General features: G+C 40.5%; 1 protein-coding gene across 3 annotated transcripts in view; it reads left to right on the top strand.

Moving 5' to 3' along the window:
* Positions 1-17,465, top strand: part of ckap5 (cytoskeleton associated protein 5) — a 36,062-nt gene that overhangs the window by 1,284 nt on the left and 17,313 nt on the right. For all 3 annotated transcript variants that reach the window (XM_053319141.1, XM_053319142.1, XM_053319143.1), the window contains exons 2-24: positions 1,728-1,824; positions 3,320-3,513; positions 7,982-8,188; positions 8,575-8,746; positions 8,838-8,967; positions 9,164-9,264; positions 9,354-9,467; positions 9,620-9,724; positions 10,600-10,689; positions 11,385-11,549; positions 11,690-11,818; positions 11,922-12,092; positions 12,186-12,281; positions 13,579-13,689; positions 13,956-14,048; positions 14,216-14,401; positions 14,508-14,602; positions 14,692-14,875; positions 14,975-15,129; positions 15,493-15,667; positions 16,068-16,181; positions 16,970-17,098; positions 17,265-17,459. In XM_053319141.1, the coding sequence (XP_053175116.1) occupies positions 1,768-1,824; positions 3,320-3,513; positions 7,982-8,188; positions 8,575-8,746; positions 8,838-8,967; positions 9,164-9,264; positions 9,354-9,467; positions 9,620-9,724; positions 10,600-10,689; positions 11,385-11,549; positions 11,690-11,818; positions 11,922-12,092; positions 12,186-12,281; positions 13,579-13,689; positions 13,956-14,048; positions 14,216-14,401; positions 14,508-14,602; positions 14,692-14,875; positions 14,975-15,129; positions 15,493-15,667; positions 16,068-16,181; positions 16,970-17,098; positions 17,265-17,459 (3,168 nt within the window). In that variant the 5' untranslated portion in view covers positions 1,728-1,767. The remainder of the gene's footprint in view (positions 1-1,727; positions 1,825-3,319; positions 3,514-7,981; positions 8,189-8,574; positions 8,747-8,837; positions 8,968-9,163; positions 9,265-9,353; positions 9,468-9,619; positions 9,725-10,599; positions 10,690-11,384; positions 11,550-11,689; positions 11,819-11,921; positions 12,093-12,185; positions 12,282-13,578; positions 13,690-13,955; positions 14,049-14,215; positions 14,402-14,507; positions 14,603-14,691; positions 14,876-14,974; positions 15,130-15,492; positions 15,668-16,067; positions 16,182-16,969; positions 17,099-17,264; positions 17,460-17,465) is intronic.

Here is a 17,465-nt window from a genome sequence, read left to right on the forward strand (position 1 = left end):
TCACCTGGCTTTTATGAACAATCAAGGTCATATTAAATTAGCAGTTTTAAAAATGGAGTTTGGTATTCCTTTCTTCCAGATGTGTAGTTTAGTTTGCCAAGTTTTATTTTTTATGTATAATAACACAACCAACCAACCCTTAATGTCTTTAGCCTGTTTACCCGACTTGATTGGATCATTATGAAATATGAACCAGGGTGGGAAATTAACTTTTTAAATTGGGAACATTTACCATCCACTGACAGATAAATGTTCAAATATTAAATCATTGCTTTGTGTCTGAAATCTACCAGCCACTTTCATATTGTTACAAGCATTTGGTTGGTGGTTGGTGTTAATTTCAAACACCCATAGCCCCTCCCTCAAAGTGCATTACACAATCACATGCTCATGTAGTCAAGCAGAGGTGAACACATGTGAGTGAGATTGAAACTTTCCAGTAGCTGCTGTCTCTTTTATGGCAGGGCCTGAAATTCATTTTTTAAAATAGGGGGGAATTCATAGGGGGGATTTTACTTTGTTTGGGGGGACTGTAGGTTAGTTATTTAGTATACACGTTAGTAGTCCCCCCCCCCCCCGCATTATAAGTGTTGGATTTGTGGGAATCATTTAAATTGTGTGCAATCCCACGCTGAAATTCAGACGAACCAGTATCTTTTTAATGAAGCACTTTTACTCAACTTGTCATTGAACAGACTGTGGCAGCCAGTCAACCTGAGCCCTTTAAATTAGGGGACAGTCTGTGGAGCCATGAGGTCACTCTGCCACCCATATGTTGCACAACACCGTCTGTCTTTCAGTGCTTAATCAGTGTATAATGACATGTTGGTAGCCAGAGTGTATGATGATGGGTTCTTTCATCTGCTGATGGAGGAACTTAATTACATGATTTGTGACATCACTACTAGTTTAAATGACAATCCTGCCATCTTGTGTCCTGCAGTTAAACATTTAAAATGAACAATATGTGCATATTCTGAAATGACATACATACACCTTTTGTGAGCTCTACATATTAAAGCAAGGTTTAAATGTAAACATTTCTGACCTTTATGGAAATATTATTATTATTATTATTATTATTATTATTATTAGCTTTATGGTGGAATAGTTTTTTTAATTTCAGGGTGTCTGCACTACAGAACAACAACATTGTAAAGTTATGAAATTGTATTTAAATGGAGTGTATAAAGTAGAACAGAGTGATACATTGGCAGCTGATGTTATCAGCTTTTGACTGTTTTATATATATATGGTGACAGATATGCAAAGAAAACATTTTTATGCATATTTGACTGTGGCTGCAGATTACTTTAGATATAAAAATGATCTCTTAGAAACCTTTTTTTCATTTAACCAATGAGCCAGCTTTTAGGGCTGTTACTGACTCTGTGCTACACACGTGTTCCACTTTGTCTTTGGGTTACTAAACCCTCTAACATACATGATATACTGTAGATGGATTCATATTTACTGCAGTGAAATATATAGTGTGTATGAAGTTGCACAGATGTTGCACCAGGTGTGTGTGTGTGTGTGTGTGTGTTTTATCTCAACAAACAGTCATAAATATCAGTGTAATGTCTCCTGTGCAGTCTTGTTGAATGTTAAAGTCATTTTTTCTGCTCTGCTGACACCAGAATGTCTGATTTTCAGGTTTCACTTGTTCCTCCAGCACTAAACTGCAGCTGCTGTTTTGTATTGATCATGTTGTTGTTATTTTCTAGTTGAGTACCTTTGGGGAAGCCCACCCCCCGAGTGGCCACCATGGGGGACGATAGCGAGTGGATGAAACTTCCCATCGACCAGAAATGTGAACACAAGGTGAGCAACTCACTCAGTTTTAAAAGTCAAATGATAACAGGAGCTGTTTGTCAGAGACTCTCTCCTCCACAGACTAACCTGAGTGCCTTATGATCAGAGTACGATTACACAAAGTGGTTCCCTTTTGCGGTCTCTTAGAGTCCATGTGGAGCCGTATAGATTGCCAGACCAGCTAATGGTTCCTCCTCATCATCAGCAGGAATTTACTGGAAATGCACAGTGTAATAAAATCATCTTCTCTTCATAGGTTTCACAATAAAATCCAGCCTCTGCCCGCTGATCCTTTCTACAGACTTGCTTACTTCATATTTATTTGTATTTGGATCTTTATCTCCAAAAGGCTTAAAGTTTGGGATTAAACTAATAGACACATTTAATCCATGTATTACAGGCACCCTGCAAGTCAACCAAGCTGTGACTGCACTGTATAATTACACTAAACAGGAAAGAAGAGTAAGCCATGTGCTGCTTTAGTGATTATACTGATTTAATTTAGCCTCTTTTTTCAAACCATGTCCCAAAACACAGCAGCTTTGCATCAAATTAACTCCTGATTGGCTTCATACAGTGTCTGTCTGGATGGTTAACAGATAAACTCCACTGTTGTCCACACACATACACAGAGTTAATATTATTAGTAACACCTGTGCTTTTCTTATTATGACAAGTCAACATCCTATAGGGAAGTCAAAAAGTGAGACAACCCAAAAAGTGTGTGTGTGTGTGTGTGTGTGTCAAAAATATATCAAGTATATATGATGAATTTGACTAGGTAGGGAACCACATGGAATTCTTTCTTCTAATGACAATTGTATAGAAATAGAAAAAAGAGTTATGGTTTTAGCAGGTATTGTTTTTTCCTTCCTGAGTCTGACAGTTAATTTTAGCCTCTGTATCAAAATACAAATCATTGTCGAGGTGGAACTAGAGAAAGAAAAACAAGCTGACAGTCTGCCTGCTTAGCTCAGCATCCTGCTGTGCTTCTATATAACATCACTGCATTTCCTCTTTATATCATACACCCAGGCTTCTGTTGGTCCGTACATTATAAAACTACCATCTTAAGCTTTTAACATGGGTGGAAATGTCTGAGCGAAGATGTATGACCCCCTTTTTTTTTTTTTTATGTCCGAGCAGTCTTGTTTTCTAATCGTGAGTCTAAGCTCACAAATGAGCCTGGAAGAGAAGCCAGCAAACAAACATGTTTATCCTACAGTATAATCAAGAGGGCAAACATAGGAGAAGATGACATGTAACAGAGATGTTCATCCATTATGAATGTAGGTCACATCATCAGTCTGCTATTAAGACTGTCATTTTCCCACTATGAACTGGAAAGACTCTTTATATTTGTGTGTATTAGTCTAGTTTTGCTTTCTTTTCTCTTCAAGGAGGAAGAGAAGCCTGACAGAATGGGTTTAACAAATCCCACTTGATGTCTATTTAACTTTTCTTCTCTCTCTCTCTGTGTGTGTGTGCACTTGCTGTTGTCTAGGTGTGGAAAGCCCGTCTGAACGGATACGAAGAAGCTCTGAAGTTGTTCCAGAGGATAGGAGACGAGAAGAGTCCAGAGTGGGGGAAGTACCTGGGACTCATCAAGAAGTTTGTCACCGACTCAAATGCAGTGGCTCAGCTTAAAGGCCTGGAGGCTGCTCTGGCCTTCATCGAGAACGCTCATGTTGCTGGGAAGTAAGTCATGGTTACGATTTATAAAAAAAAAAAAAAAAAAAAAAGTCTGGAATGAGTTTGAATAGAAATCTTTCCCTCTGTCTTGTTTTGTTCTGAGGCTTTGTGTAGAGCGCTCCTCTGTAAGTGAGTAACTTGATGCCTGGCTGATGGTTATTTATGGTCAGAGGTTTTAATCCAGTATGCAGCAGCTCCAGCTGGAGGCTTTCAGGACAGCGCATGGATTTGTTTTTGGGCGTCAGCTGATTGAGCTCTGAAACATTCTCTGTTCACTCTATAAATGATCAAAGAATGATACATATTCTAGTTTTTTTTTTTTTTTTTTTTGCCACAGGGTAGAAGAATGGTCTCATAGACTACAGTGGAATAATAAGAGGCTCAGATGATATGTTTAAATTGTATTACTAAACACACAAGTGCCTCAAAGAGAGATGACTGTGGTGTGACTGTGCTGTACAGCAGCAGGACAAAGACACAAGAATACAGCATGGTCAGAGTCTCAGAGAGAAGAGATGTGATTGGGCTCAGTGACGTCATCACAGCTCCACCTAACATTTACCCACACAACAATAAACTCTTTTCACTGCTTTCATTTGAATGTCTCATAGCAGATGTAAGCAGGTGTAACCATTAGTTTCAATGAAGACTGTTGTATTTAATAGTATTAGTACGTCATGCTAGTGTGAACAATATCTGAGCTCTGGAACTGTACAGTGTTGAGTGATATCAGTGGGATCACTTTCAGAGCCATTTGATGAATGATAGACACCGACAGCCAATCAGCTCAACATTACAGTACCTGATGATGATCATTTGTGACGTTTGAACCCAGAATGTCTTGAATATAAACCCGTTGTTGCGTAATAATCCAGCTGATCCAGCAGGTCTTCTGGGGAATCAGTTTGGTGCCAGATAAAGTTCACTGTTGTCATGAACTGGCTCAAAGTTCATGACAAAACAAAGGAGGAGAGCACACCATTAAGTTAAACCAAACCAAAATAATTTATTCAATCAACATATCTAGATAAATTAATCAAAGTTATGTGTTAGATCTGTAAATCAGTGGTGTCTGGAAATGTATGGATGCAGGGGTATGTTGAGTGCTAAAAAATAATCAAAGAAAGCAACCAAAGAAAAAGGATTCTGCTGCTGGTAGGGAGAGAGACCAGACTGAGTAGGCCAGCTGATTTTATAAAGGTGGCCCAACCCCCAGCCCAGGTGAACAGAGTCAGCCTGATGACCTTGATCTGCCTGGATACTTCCTGGAAAGAAAAAACACAAGGACAAGCAGACCAACCAGGCAGAGCAATCACAGGAAGTGTTTGTGAATGGTGGTGTCTAGTGGCACTTTTCCACTGCAAAGTTCCAGCACTACTCGGCTCGACTCAACACGGTTCCAGGACAGACCTTTTCCATTACAAAAAGGTACCTACTCAACATGGGCGGGGTCGTCATAGCATGGCTCTGCGATACTGCTGTGACTTCGTTTTATACGCGACACAAACACATAAACAGTGGAGGACATGGAGGCAGTGGTGTACTTGCTGCTGTATGTGGCATTCTGTCACACACAAAGCTAGAAAGTTGAGCCGTATGACTGTAACGCAGTTGTTGGTATTTAAAAATGCCAGGTTTGATTCTTGTGTGGGACGGCTCATGACTCTTCCAGCGACAACTCTTCTGACCAATCAGTGGCCGGTAGACTGTCGACGTCACATTTAGTATCGGCTCGGCTCACTTGGAACCTCAGCAGAGCAGGTACTAAAGAAGTAGCAGGTACCAGGTACTATCCCTAGTGGAAACGCACAAAAAAAAAACTGAGTCGAGTCGTGCTGGAACTGTGTAGTGGAAAAGCACCATATGTCATGGAGACGGCTTTTTAGGCCTGCATGCTGGTGACAGTATGAATTCAGGTTGTCTGTCCATCTGTCCATCCATTCTCATGAAGGTGGCATCTCAGGAAGGACTTGAGGAGAATTTGGGCAATATGACCAAAATATTATATCCTGATAACGATATCTATCTCAATACAGCACATCTTAGTACAATGAATAAAGAGATGGTCCGTGCTCAGTAGATCAGTTGTAATGAATTCATGGATGCTCACAGCTGTTTTTGATTGTTTTCTAAAGTGAGTAGGGCTGTGTAATTTATCGAAACTGACATTTAGAAACTCTAATGGACTTAATCTTGCTCATGTCAATTAATCATGGTGTTCACTGTTGCCATGACAGCAAAGGTTGCATATCTTTAAGGAATTTGAATCTTTTCATAGTTCTAAGCAAATAAACTAGACATTAAACCACAGCGTCACACCTTAAAACATCTTTATTTTCACTCCCTAAAGATCCTCATGTGTGAGGGCAGCAGTGTAAAATACTAAACTAAAGAAACTGTGAAAATACATCATTGTTCATCAAGGGTGGAGATAATCCTTCATTAATCGTAATCGAGGTTAAAAGTTCAATTAATCGTGATTTTGATTTTTGCCACAATGGCCCAGCCCTAAAAGTGAGGAACATTCTTGATAACATCAGCTTGCACATCATTAAAACAACAATTAATATATCATTGTAGACAATATATAGCACACTCCCCTATGCCCACCTGGTCTCATGGATGACCTGATAAGACTTTAATGGTCAAAGGTACTTTCCTAGCTCATGAATTCCTATTCTAATGTGTGTGTCAAAGGTTCACTCAGTGATGACATCCCTTCTGTGGATGACAGCTATGATGGAGGGCTTCCTGTTCCTCTGCTAGCTCATTGCTTTTGCTGAATAGGACATACATTTCATTTCATTTTTCTTTATTTAGAAAGTTTACAATGTTTCAATCCCAAATTGGCTCTTCATCAGTGCCAGAGGTATCAAAGTTTCTCAGATGTTCATCATAGAATAAGCGTTAATGTGGGTGTGTCTGCAACCACACATTAACTGCACATCTGCAAGCCAGACACTATAAAATACAAAGTACCACACAGACCAAAATGGAAGCATATCTGCATCTTTATTCAAATGGCAGTTCAATGTGCAATTTAGTCATGCAATTTGAAAATGTGTTCAGCAATTGACAGTTTAATTGTGCAATCCCCACATCACTTTGTGTGCTTTTTTTTTTGGTTAAAAAATACAATGAAGTACAATAGCACCTCACTTATTGGGTTGCATTTTGCCACAGCTTTATCTGCACCAAAATACAATCTGAAAACATGAATGTACTGACTGGAATCAAGCCACTGGACTTGAAACCATTAGCACTTAAAGCTCATGGTGTGCCACTGGGGGCTAAGCTTCCCATACTCCCTCTGATAGACTGGATACACTCTCTTACCTCCAAGGGCTTTGTATCGTAAGCCTACTCCAAACTATCTGGACAACCAGAGACTCTATGGATGCTCAGAGCACGGCAGAGAGACTTTTAATCTGAAGGATGATGACATTTCCTGGGACAATGTGTGGAAGAACATCTTTCTCACCTCCAAGAATCCCAATCACCAACTTATTCATTTTAAAGTGTGTCACAGATTGTATTATACACCTGTCCCTAGGTTTTCTAGGGCTTATGTTTATAAAACTTGTATGGATGCAACTGCATATTTCTCCTGCAGTGTTTCAATAAAAAAGGTCCAGGTATTGGGTAATACAGGTAGACAGATACCAATGTAGCCAATCAGGGACCTAGAATAGGGAGCTGCTGCAGGTAAAGCACACACAGCTTGATGGTCATTACTGATTAAAAAGCAGCTGTCAGGTTCATGTATGAGCTTGGTAATAAATCTGCTGCAGCCTCAAAATGAAGCGTTTCTCACATTCCTGCTGTGACTGCTGTGCAAGTTAAAGCCTGTGGTACAACATGAGGAACGGTTGAGTAACCTGTCAATCAATCATCCCTGGTTATTCACTTGTAGTGGGGATCAGAGCCTTATCTTTAGCTTGCTCAGGTTAAAAGACATGACTCCTGTAGTCATAGTCTATTTTTTTTCTTCCTTTTTTAAAACTGCTGTCGATGTTTTCTTTTTTTTCGGACCTTTTTGTAACGACTTTGTAATGACTTTACATTACAATAAAATAATATGGTTCCACATAGCAGACTATATGCAACAATGTTTTTTTTTTTAACAACTGAGGATGGATGGGTTAATGTTTTTCTGCACTGTGGCTAGGTTTAATGCTTTAAATCAGGGATGACAAACATGCGGCCCGTGGACCAGAACTGGCCCTCCAAGGCGTCTTGTCTTATCCTTCCTTCCTTCCTTCCTTCCTTCCTTCCTTCCTTCCTTCCACTTTTTCCTTCTTTCCAGCCCACATGATTTGGCTGTATGTGACCCTTGAACGAAAATGAGTTTGACACCGCTGCTTTAAATATTCACATGAAAGTAGTTGCTGTTTTTTTTTTTTTTTTTTTTTGTACATCAGTATATCCAGTGTGTTCTGACAGCCCGATTTGTATCTGCGCCTCTTTCCTACAGGACAACGGGCGAGGTGGTGTCAGGCGTGGTGACCAAAGTGTTCAACCAGCCGAAGGCCCGGGCCAAGGAGCTGGGAGCCGACATCTGTCTGATGTACATAGAGATAGAGAAGGCCGAGGTGGTGCAAGACGAGCTGCTCAAAGGACTGGACAACAAGAACCCCAAGATAGTAGTGACCTGCCTCGAAGCACTCAGGAAGGCTCTCAGGTCAGTGCTGCTTCACTGATATAAACACACATGGCTGCTTACTTCCTAACCATATGAGCTTTTATTATTTATGACTGAACACAAAAAAATCAATATGCACCAAACCTCAACATCTCTTCTGTCAGTCTAATTATGATTGGGTATTTGTGTACCCCATCTGAGATGCTGGGTCATATCTATTAGAAATTCTAACAAATATCTAAAACACTATAAAACTTGTTCCAGAGTCAAATAATAAAGTAAAAATACCAATAAAACACTCACACTGAGCAGATCAGTAGCATTTAGATCATATCAGTCAATCTGCTTCTTCATTCTGTCTCTAGATTGCAGCACACTATCTATCTGTTGACACCTTTTTTTGGTCTGTTTTTATCTTCCCTCAGTGAGTTCGGATCAAAGATAGTGACTCTGAAGCCGGTAGTGAAGATTTTACCCAAACAGTTTGAGTCCAGAGAGAAAGCGGTGAGAGACGAAGCCAAGCAGCTCGCCATAGAGATCTACAAATGGATCCGAGACGCTCTGAGACCTCCGCTGCAGAACATCAACTCTGTGCAGGTGTGACACAAGCACGCACACGCACACACACACATAAACATAGACTTTAAAGTTCAGCTTAACACTGTCTTTCTGTCTTGTGTCCCTCCAGCTGAAGGAACTGGAGGAGGAGTGGGTGAAGCTACCTACAGCTCCTCCCAAGCAGAGCAGGTTCCTGCGCTCCCAGCAGGACCTGAAGGCAAAGTTTGAACAACAGCAAGCACAAGGAGAACCGTCTGATGGTATGTTTAACCAGGTCATAAACTACTGAATTACATGTACGGTATATACACCTCTGATATCAGGCTTTAAACATGGATAAGACTGCTGAATTGATGTTACTGATTCCATGATAGAATTGGAATTGTACATTACAGTAAAATGTCAACTTAATATACTTTGTTGTTGAGGATGTTGATGTCTTCTCCTCTACTTTAGGAGAGGATGAGGAGGAAACGGTGGCAGCAGTAGATCCTTATGAACTGCTGGAAGCTGTTGAGATTCTCTCCAAGATGCCCAAAGACTTCTATGACAAAATAGTAAGTGAATTGAACCACAGTATATACCAATGTAAAGGTATATGTGATGTTGGCGTGTGTATGACCCGGCTCTTGTCTTGTCTTTCCAGGAAGCTAAAAAGTGGCAGGAGAGGAAAGAAGCTCTGGAAGCTATAGAAACTCTGGCTAAGAACCCCAAACTAGAGAATGGAGACTATGGAGACCTGGTCAGAGCCCTGAAGAAGGTACTGAGTGGTGTCATCTGGAAGTTACTGTGGACATTAAAGACAAAGAAATGATCAAATATGTATTGTCCTAACTCCAAATATGGCCATCCCTGAATTAAGATAGGGCCAATCTAGTAACACCTCACTGTTCTGTGATGGTTATGTTGTAGGTTGTGGGGAAAGATGCAAACGTGATGCTGGTGACACTGGCAGCCAAATGTCTAGCTGGACTGGCTGCTGGTCTCAGGAAGAAGTTTGGAACATATGCAGGACAAGTAAGTTAAAGGAATCTCTTTAATAGTTCACAGCAATGTTATGAAGTTTAATGACCAGTATCGAAAACAGATTTTTTTTTAACCATACCTTCTGCATTCTACATTCATGTATGTGTGAAGATAAAGGAGCTGTGTATGATTTTGGGAAATTATTATTTGGTGATTTCTTTTTTTTTTTTCTTTTCTTTTTTTTTAAATACGTTTAAAAAAATCTTCTGCCATTTTTTTAAGTCAGTCAGTTACTAACAAAGAAATATTTTAACTTTGTTTATATAGCACTTTAAACACAACATAGTTGATCCAAAGTGCTTCACATAGAGGAAAAAACACACAATTAAAAAAAATAATTCATAATAATAATAATAATAATAATAATAATAATAATAATAATAATAATAATAATAATAATAATTATTATTATTATTATTATTATTATTATTATTATTATTATAGTTCTTGGGCACAGCACCATTTGCTTCATTCTCTGTCCTTGACATTGCATTTGAATATTTAGTTCATAATTTAGATATGTATTTATAAGCATTGCATATAAAACACAACGAAATTTCATTTGTAGCACCAAAAATAAAATCAGCATAAAAGGGGGCATAAATAAAGGTTAAAGTAATAGATAATGCACAGATAAGTAACACAATAATAAATAAATAATAAAAATAAAAGTTAATATATAAGGATAATAATAATGTTCAGGTAATTTGCATTTGTCCATCTAACTCTAGCACGATTATCCAACATTAGAACCACAAAGAGTTAAACAACCCTTCACTCGTGGAACAACAATAGGATTAAAGGATTAAACCATTGATTGAAAATCATTGATGGCCACTAAATGAAAGCTGTGTGTGTATCTGCAGGTGGTTCCAACCATTCTGGAGAAGTTCAAAGAGAAGAAGCCTCAGGTTGTCCAGGCTCTGCAGGAAGCCATCGACGCCATCTTCCTCACTGTAAGTGTACAGTCATCAAATGAAAAATGAAACAGCAGCAGAGTAATGAAAGAATGATTTGGCATACACAAGGAAATGAAAGGCAGAGTCTGAAAATATCTTTCATGCTCACCACTGGGGGCTTCTATATACGTCTGAAAAGCTGCACACCAAGTACATTACAGAGATGTTTGTTTTTCTACTGTTATTTTCAGTATGTTGGGATGTTCTTCTTACTTGTTATACTGGTACAGGAATACATGCTGGTTTTTAGTTTTAGCCACATCTTGTTCTCTGTATTTGTCATCTTAGTCTAATCTAATAATAGTTTCTGAGCAACAGTGGAACTCTATCATACAGATAATAAGATACATCAAGCTTTGAAACACAGTAGGATCACTCTCCATTGTTACAACATTGTGACTTCATATAACATCTTGGTCAAAGCTTCACCAAAGCTGTTGATGATGTAATTATATTTCCATCAGTAGGCTTTCAAAAAGCCTTTTTTTCAGTTCACTCTGCACAGCTGCTGCAAACCCTCCTGTATCTATTGTAAACTTAATGACTGATATTTATAGAGCACTCTACTGACTCCCTATACTTCCTTCTAATGCATAACAGATGATAAGCTAATAGAAACTGGACAGATTGATGGATTGTTGATGTTTTTTAGGTTATGTAATATCATATTTGATCATCTTTTCCTCCTCCAGACTACTCTACAGAACCTGTCAGAGGACATTCTGGGTGTGATGGACAATAAGAACCCTTCCATTAAACAGCAAGCCTCTCTGTTTCTGGCCCGCTCCATCAGACACTGCACCCAGGCCACACTGCCCAAGAGTGTCCTCAAACCCCTCTGTGCTGCCCTCATAAAGGTACACACATGATAGAATGATGTCATTATTCTTGTTTGGTAATTAAGAAATGTGTCATTATATCAAAGTCAGCAGAATGGTGGAAAAGGAAGCATCAAATTTGTCATGTTTTTTATCTCCTTTCTCTGTAACTCCATCAGCAAGTGAACGACTCGGCCCCAGAGGTGCGAGATGCCGCTTTCGAAGCTTTGGGGACGGCCATGAAAGTGGTGGGAGAGAAAGCCGTGAACCCTTTCCTCACCGATTTGGATAAACTCAAACTGGACAAGGTGAGGCTCGGCGGATCAACAAGGATGAAAAGTAGGATCAGAAGAAAGCTCCTCTGTTTCGAATAACTCCTTCTCTGCTAACCTCTCTCCAATGTGTTAACAGATAAAGGAGAGTGCCGATAAAGTGGAGCTCGCAGGAGGGAAGAAGGGTGCAGGAGGAGGAAGTGGAAGTGCAGCTGGAGACAAGAAGCCTGCAGCTAGAGCTCCTCCTGCTGCTGAAGCTCCAACCAAATCCACAGCCCCACCCAAGAAGACCCCAGCTGCTGGCGGCAAGGTAAGTCCCAGCTGTACCCCGAATTTACTGACTCATGGAATTTAATAACCAATGGCTGTTTGTACCTGAAGCTCTTTTCTTGTCTCTTTTTAGTCGTCAGGTCCACCTAAGAAAGGCAAACCTGCTGCACCCGGTGGGAAAGCCAAAAAGGGCACTGATAATAAAGAGGTGGCAGAGACTGAATTGTCGGTAAGTGGTTAGGGTTAGGGTCCATACACAGACAACTTTCTTGTAAACAAAAGACTAAAAAAATTTGTTAGAAATCCACATTACATCCATGGTTACTAGCTAGCTAGTTTCTTCTTCTTTTCCTTATGCTGGCATTTTGCAGCATTTTTTGGTGCATTAGCCACCTGTAGATCAGTAGAACAATGTGTACAAAACAACATGGATATAAATACATTCAGCACACACTACTACTACTACTACTACTACTACTACTACTACTACTACTACTACTACTACTACAGCCTACAGTTAGCCAGTTAGCTGAGTTAGCCGCCGAGCTAGCCGCTGAGTTAGCAGCATACAGTCTATGGTTAGCAGCAGAAAGCTCTCAGACGTAGCGTCCATGTTTTGGGTAGAGGTGGTGACTTTGATTGACAGGTGACACTTGGTAGAGGGCGGGGTTTCAGTGAACTCGGCTGGCACTCCCACAGCGTTTGGGAGCAGAGAAAGAGACTGATTTTTACACAACTAGCTTAATTTCATATATTTGGCGATTTTTTATTTTATTTATTTATTTATTTTTATATCATTCAAATTTGGCAGGGTGGTTAACAACACACTTTTCTGTGGTATGTCAAACTCAGAACACATATTTATTCTTACTTTACACAGACTTTAATGTTCAGCTCTCACATGAAGCTTTAGTCAAGGGGTGTGTTACATCACCATTGCTGGAAACTGCTTATCATTGTCCAGGTCACATTAATTCAATTCTATTTCCATCAATTATTGTTAAAAAATAAAAATCACTTTTAAAAGGACACATCATAATTTCCACTGGTTTCCACCCTACTTTCATACTTTGATCATTATAAAACAAGTATTTAATTACTTCCTTTTTTTAAGTATATTTTTTGGGGCTTTTTGCCTTTTTAATGTACAGGTAAGTGGAGAGAGACAGGAAACTGGAGGCAGAGAGGGGGGGAATGACATGCAGGATAGGACCACTCGGTGCGGGACTTGAACCGGGGTCGCCTGCAGCGAGGACTATAGCCTCAACACATGGGGCGGGTGCTCTACCCACTGAGCTATGCTCCACCCTTAATTACTTTCTTACTTTCTTTCGTAAAAGGATGTAGTGAATTAAGTCTTGAGAAACAAGACACTGTGATTATTCTTAATATCAATAATCATTTCAGTGTCATTTGTGTCCCACAGCGCTATGGCTCTGACTCTGATTGAGATTCTGCATTATGTTGTTGTTGTTTTTTCACATCATTAAAGTGTGTGTGTTTGTGTGTGTGTTTTGTCATATCAGGTTGAGGTGTGTGAGGATCTGGCAGCAGGTGTCCTTCCTGCCTCCTGTCTACAGCAACTGGACTCATCTAACTGGAAGGAGAGACTGGCCAGTATGGAGGAGTTCCAGAGGGTAACATCTTTTTATTTCATTAATAACTGACTGACTATGGCACTATTAAATAACTCTCACAAAACACATATCGACATACTTTATACTACAGTAAATATTAAAGGCTTTTGTCACAGAAATATCAATGTTGAAGAAACACACACACTAGTTGGACTCTGAAATACGTCAAACTCTGCATTGCATGTTGAAGGCTGTTTAAAGCTGTCACTACCTTCCACATGGTAGCATATAGGAATGTTAATCCGTGACTTGATATTTGTTTGCAGGCTGTTGAAACCATGGATAAGGCGCAGATGCCCTGTCAGGCTTTAGTCAGGATGTTGGCCAAGAAACCGGGCTGGAAGGAGACCAACTTCCAGGTAACTGTTCAAGCATTTTATAACAGATTGATCAGCTGTTATCTGGCAGCTGCTGTTTGAATGTAACACCGCCTCCAGATAAAAAAAAGTAGTGCCTTCATTTGTCTCAAATCTAATTTATTGAATCAGAATTCCTAACAATGCTATATTCTCTTCTCCTTGTGTAGGTGATGCAGATGAAGCTCCACATCGTCGCTCTCATCGCAGAGAGGGGACAGTTTTCCAAGACGTCAGCCACCGTGGTTTTGGACGGCTTGGTGGATAAAGTCGGAGATGTTAAATGTGGCGGAAATGCCAAAGAGGGACTGACTGCTATTGGACAGGCTTGTTCACTGCCATGGACTGCAGAACAGGTTGGCTCATTTCTCTCTCACTCTCACTCTCACTCTGTTTCTGTCTCTGTCTAACACTCCAAAGACAGATCAACTGTATTTACACTGTGTGTCTCTCTTTTGTTAGGCTATGTCTATGGTGTTTGCACAGAAGAACCCCAAGAACCAGGCAGAGACTCTCAACTGGCTGGCTAATGCTATGAAGGAGTTTGGCTTCGCTGGGTAACTTGCAGCCCTCATTATAACTCTCCCTAATGTGTTACTATCACTTTTTAAACATACCTGTTGACCTTTGTACCTCTTGTCTTTAGTATCAATGTGAAGGCTTTCATCAACAATGTGAAGACAGCTCTGGGAGCGACTAACCCGGCTATTCGAACGGCAGCCATCACCCTGCTGGGAGTCATGTACCTCTACATGGGAGCTCCCCTCCGCATGTTCTTTGAGGATGAGAAGCCGGCTCTCCTCGCACAGATAGACGCTGAGTTTGAGAAGGTATAGACAGAGATAATAAGTGTTAGTTTTCAGTTATGTACAGGCCAGGGTAAAAGAAAATAAAGATGTTTTTTCCCTGTATGTGTTTCTCCATCACAGATGCAGGGTCAGTCTCCACCAGCTCCAATCAGATTAACCAAGAAGGCAGCAGCAGCAGCAGAGGAGGAGGGTGATGATGGAGAGGAGGGGGAAGAAGACGGAGGTGGAGGAGGAGGACAGGATATCATGGACCTGCTTCCCAGAACAGATATCAGGTAAACAAACTCAGTTTTTAGAGAATCATTAAAGTGTAGAAAGACAGAAAAAGCTAATCTTATCTAATCTGGTTAAAAAGCTGAAACTAGTACGAGTGTGACTTTTGTTTTACAAATGGCTTAAACTGAATACATTTGTGAAATCCATTTCAACCCATTAATCAGTCAAGATTCTGTTTTAATTTGCTTAATCCACTAATTAGTTTCAGTATTGAATCAAAGTGAATGAAGTGTCATTGGTTTATGATGAGGATGCAGCATAGTGCCTCTGATTTAAATGTACTGTCTCATATCTCTGTTCTCTTTGTACTTTGTCAAACTTATCGCTCTCGCTCTCGCTCTCTCCTTTGTCTCGTCCATCAGCGACAAGATCACATCTGACCTGGTGTCTAAAATCGGAGATAAGAACTGGAAGATCAGGAAGGAGGGTCTGGACGAGGTTGCGGCCATCATCTCAGAGGCCAAATTCATCACAGCCAACATAGGAGAGCTGTCTCTGGCCCTGAAAGGACGACTGGGAGATTCTAACAAGATCCTGGTCAGTAAGAGAGCTGGCCTGTGCTCCTGCATTATGGGTCCTTAACAAGCCTAGTGTGGGATCTAGGAACAGTTCTAAATTAGTAAGAACCAGGAGTATGATTTAAGTCATTTAACTTCATGTAATCTGAAGAAATTCCCCATAAAAATGAAAACCAACATGGTATCACATACTAAATGAACTACCAAGCTAGCAGAAGATGGATAGATCCCTCCTGCTTTAGATTTAAGCGAGATTTATGAAAAGTATAATAGATTTCACTCAGCTGAGTGGTTTAATGATTTAAAACCCTAATTTTAATGAAATTTGATGTGTATTTTCAATGTGTAACCCACGGTACATCACCCTGTCAGGAGTCACCACGAGGTAGTAAAAACGCGTGTGTGTGTGTGTTTTCCAGGTCCAGCAGAGCCTGACTATCCTGCAGCAGCTGGCTACAGCAATGGGACCTGGACTAAAGCAGCATGTTAAAGCACTGGGAATCCCTGTAATCACTGTACTGGGAGACAGTAAGGTACAATGACACTCACGTCTTATACACATATCCCTGCTAGTGTTTGGCTTGTAAAGGCTGATTTATACTTCTGCGTCGGAACGACAGCATACCTACGCAGAGCTCTCTGCGTCGACGCGGGCCCCTACGCCGTAGCCTGACGTGCACCTCCAAAAAATCCTAATTACGCGTCACGGCAACGCGGACCGCAAGGGCTGTGATTGGTCCGCTCAAAGCGTCAGTTTCTCCGGCAGTTGCTTTATTTATTAATAATGAACAAAAGGTATGTGCTTTCTGTTATTAGAGCACATAGCGCAATGCTACATGCTACTGTGACTGGAAGATAAACAAGCATACAGATAGAGACTCTTCTGAAACCACACACACACACACACACACACCCTTAGCAACATGTTCCCTTCACGCAGAACTTCGAAAGGACAACGACGGCGTCGCTCCGACGGTGTAGCAACGCCGTCGCTCCGACGCAGAAGTATAAATCAGCCTCAAGACTTCCTGTGTTGAAAGCTCATTTGTTTACATATTTTATCCATATATTTATTAAAGCTACAATCACATTTCAATAAACCACATAGTTACCACATACCACATTTGAGTTATTGCAACATTACAAACTGTTGAACTCATTAAAATGAAGTATACAAAAATTGTATTAAAGAATGAGGAATAACAGGAAAAAAATAGAAAAAACCTGCTTATTTCAAGTAAAATGTTGAATACAGAGATGTAGTCTTGGCTGTTTGATGATGATGATGATGATGGACATGTCTCTATCTTTTGCTCTGTAGGCTAATGTCAGGGCGGCTGCTCTGGCCACGCTGCAGGCCTGGGTGGAGCAGACTGGGATGAAGGAGTGGCTGGAGGGAGAAGATCTGTCAGAGGAGCTGAAGAGAGAGAATCCCTACCTACGACAGGAGGTACACACACACACACACACACACACTCCACTCTCTTAACCAGGAGAATTAATATTCAGCTGTTCAGGAGAGAGGAATCATTTTCTTGCACCCTCAGGCTATAAATGAGACTTGTAGGTTCCTAATATTCCTGAAGTGAAACATGTTCTCTCTCTCTATCTTGCAGGTGTTAGGATGGTTAGCAGAGAAGCTGCCAACTATGAGGACAGTACCTGGGGATCTGATGCTGTGCATCCCCCAACTCTACGCCTGCCTGGAGGACAGGAATGGAGACGTGAGGAAGAAAGCCCAGGATGCCCTGCCCACCTTCATGATGCACCTGGGTTATGAGAAGATGACTAAGGCTACTGGGAAACTCAAGGTTACA

Source organism: Scomber japonicus, chromosome 5 (assembly GCF_027409825.1).
Source record: "Scomber japonicus isolate fScoJap1 chromosome 5, fScoJap1.pri, whole genome shotgun sequence".
Lineage (NCBI taxonomy): Eukaryota > Metazoa > Chordata > Actinopteri > Scombriformes > Scombridae > Scomber > Scomber japonicus.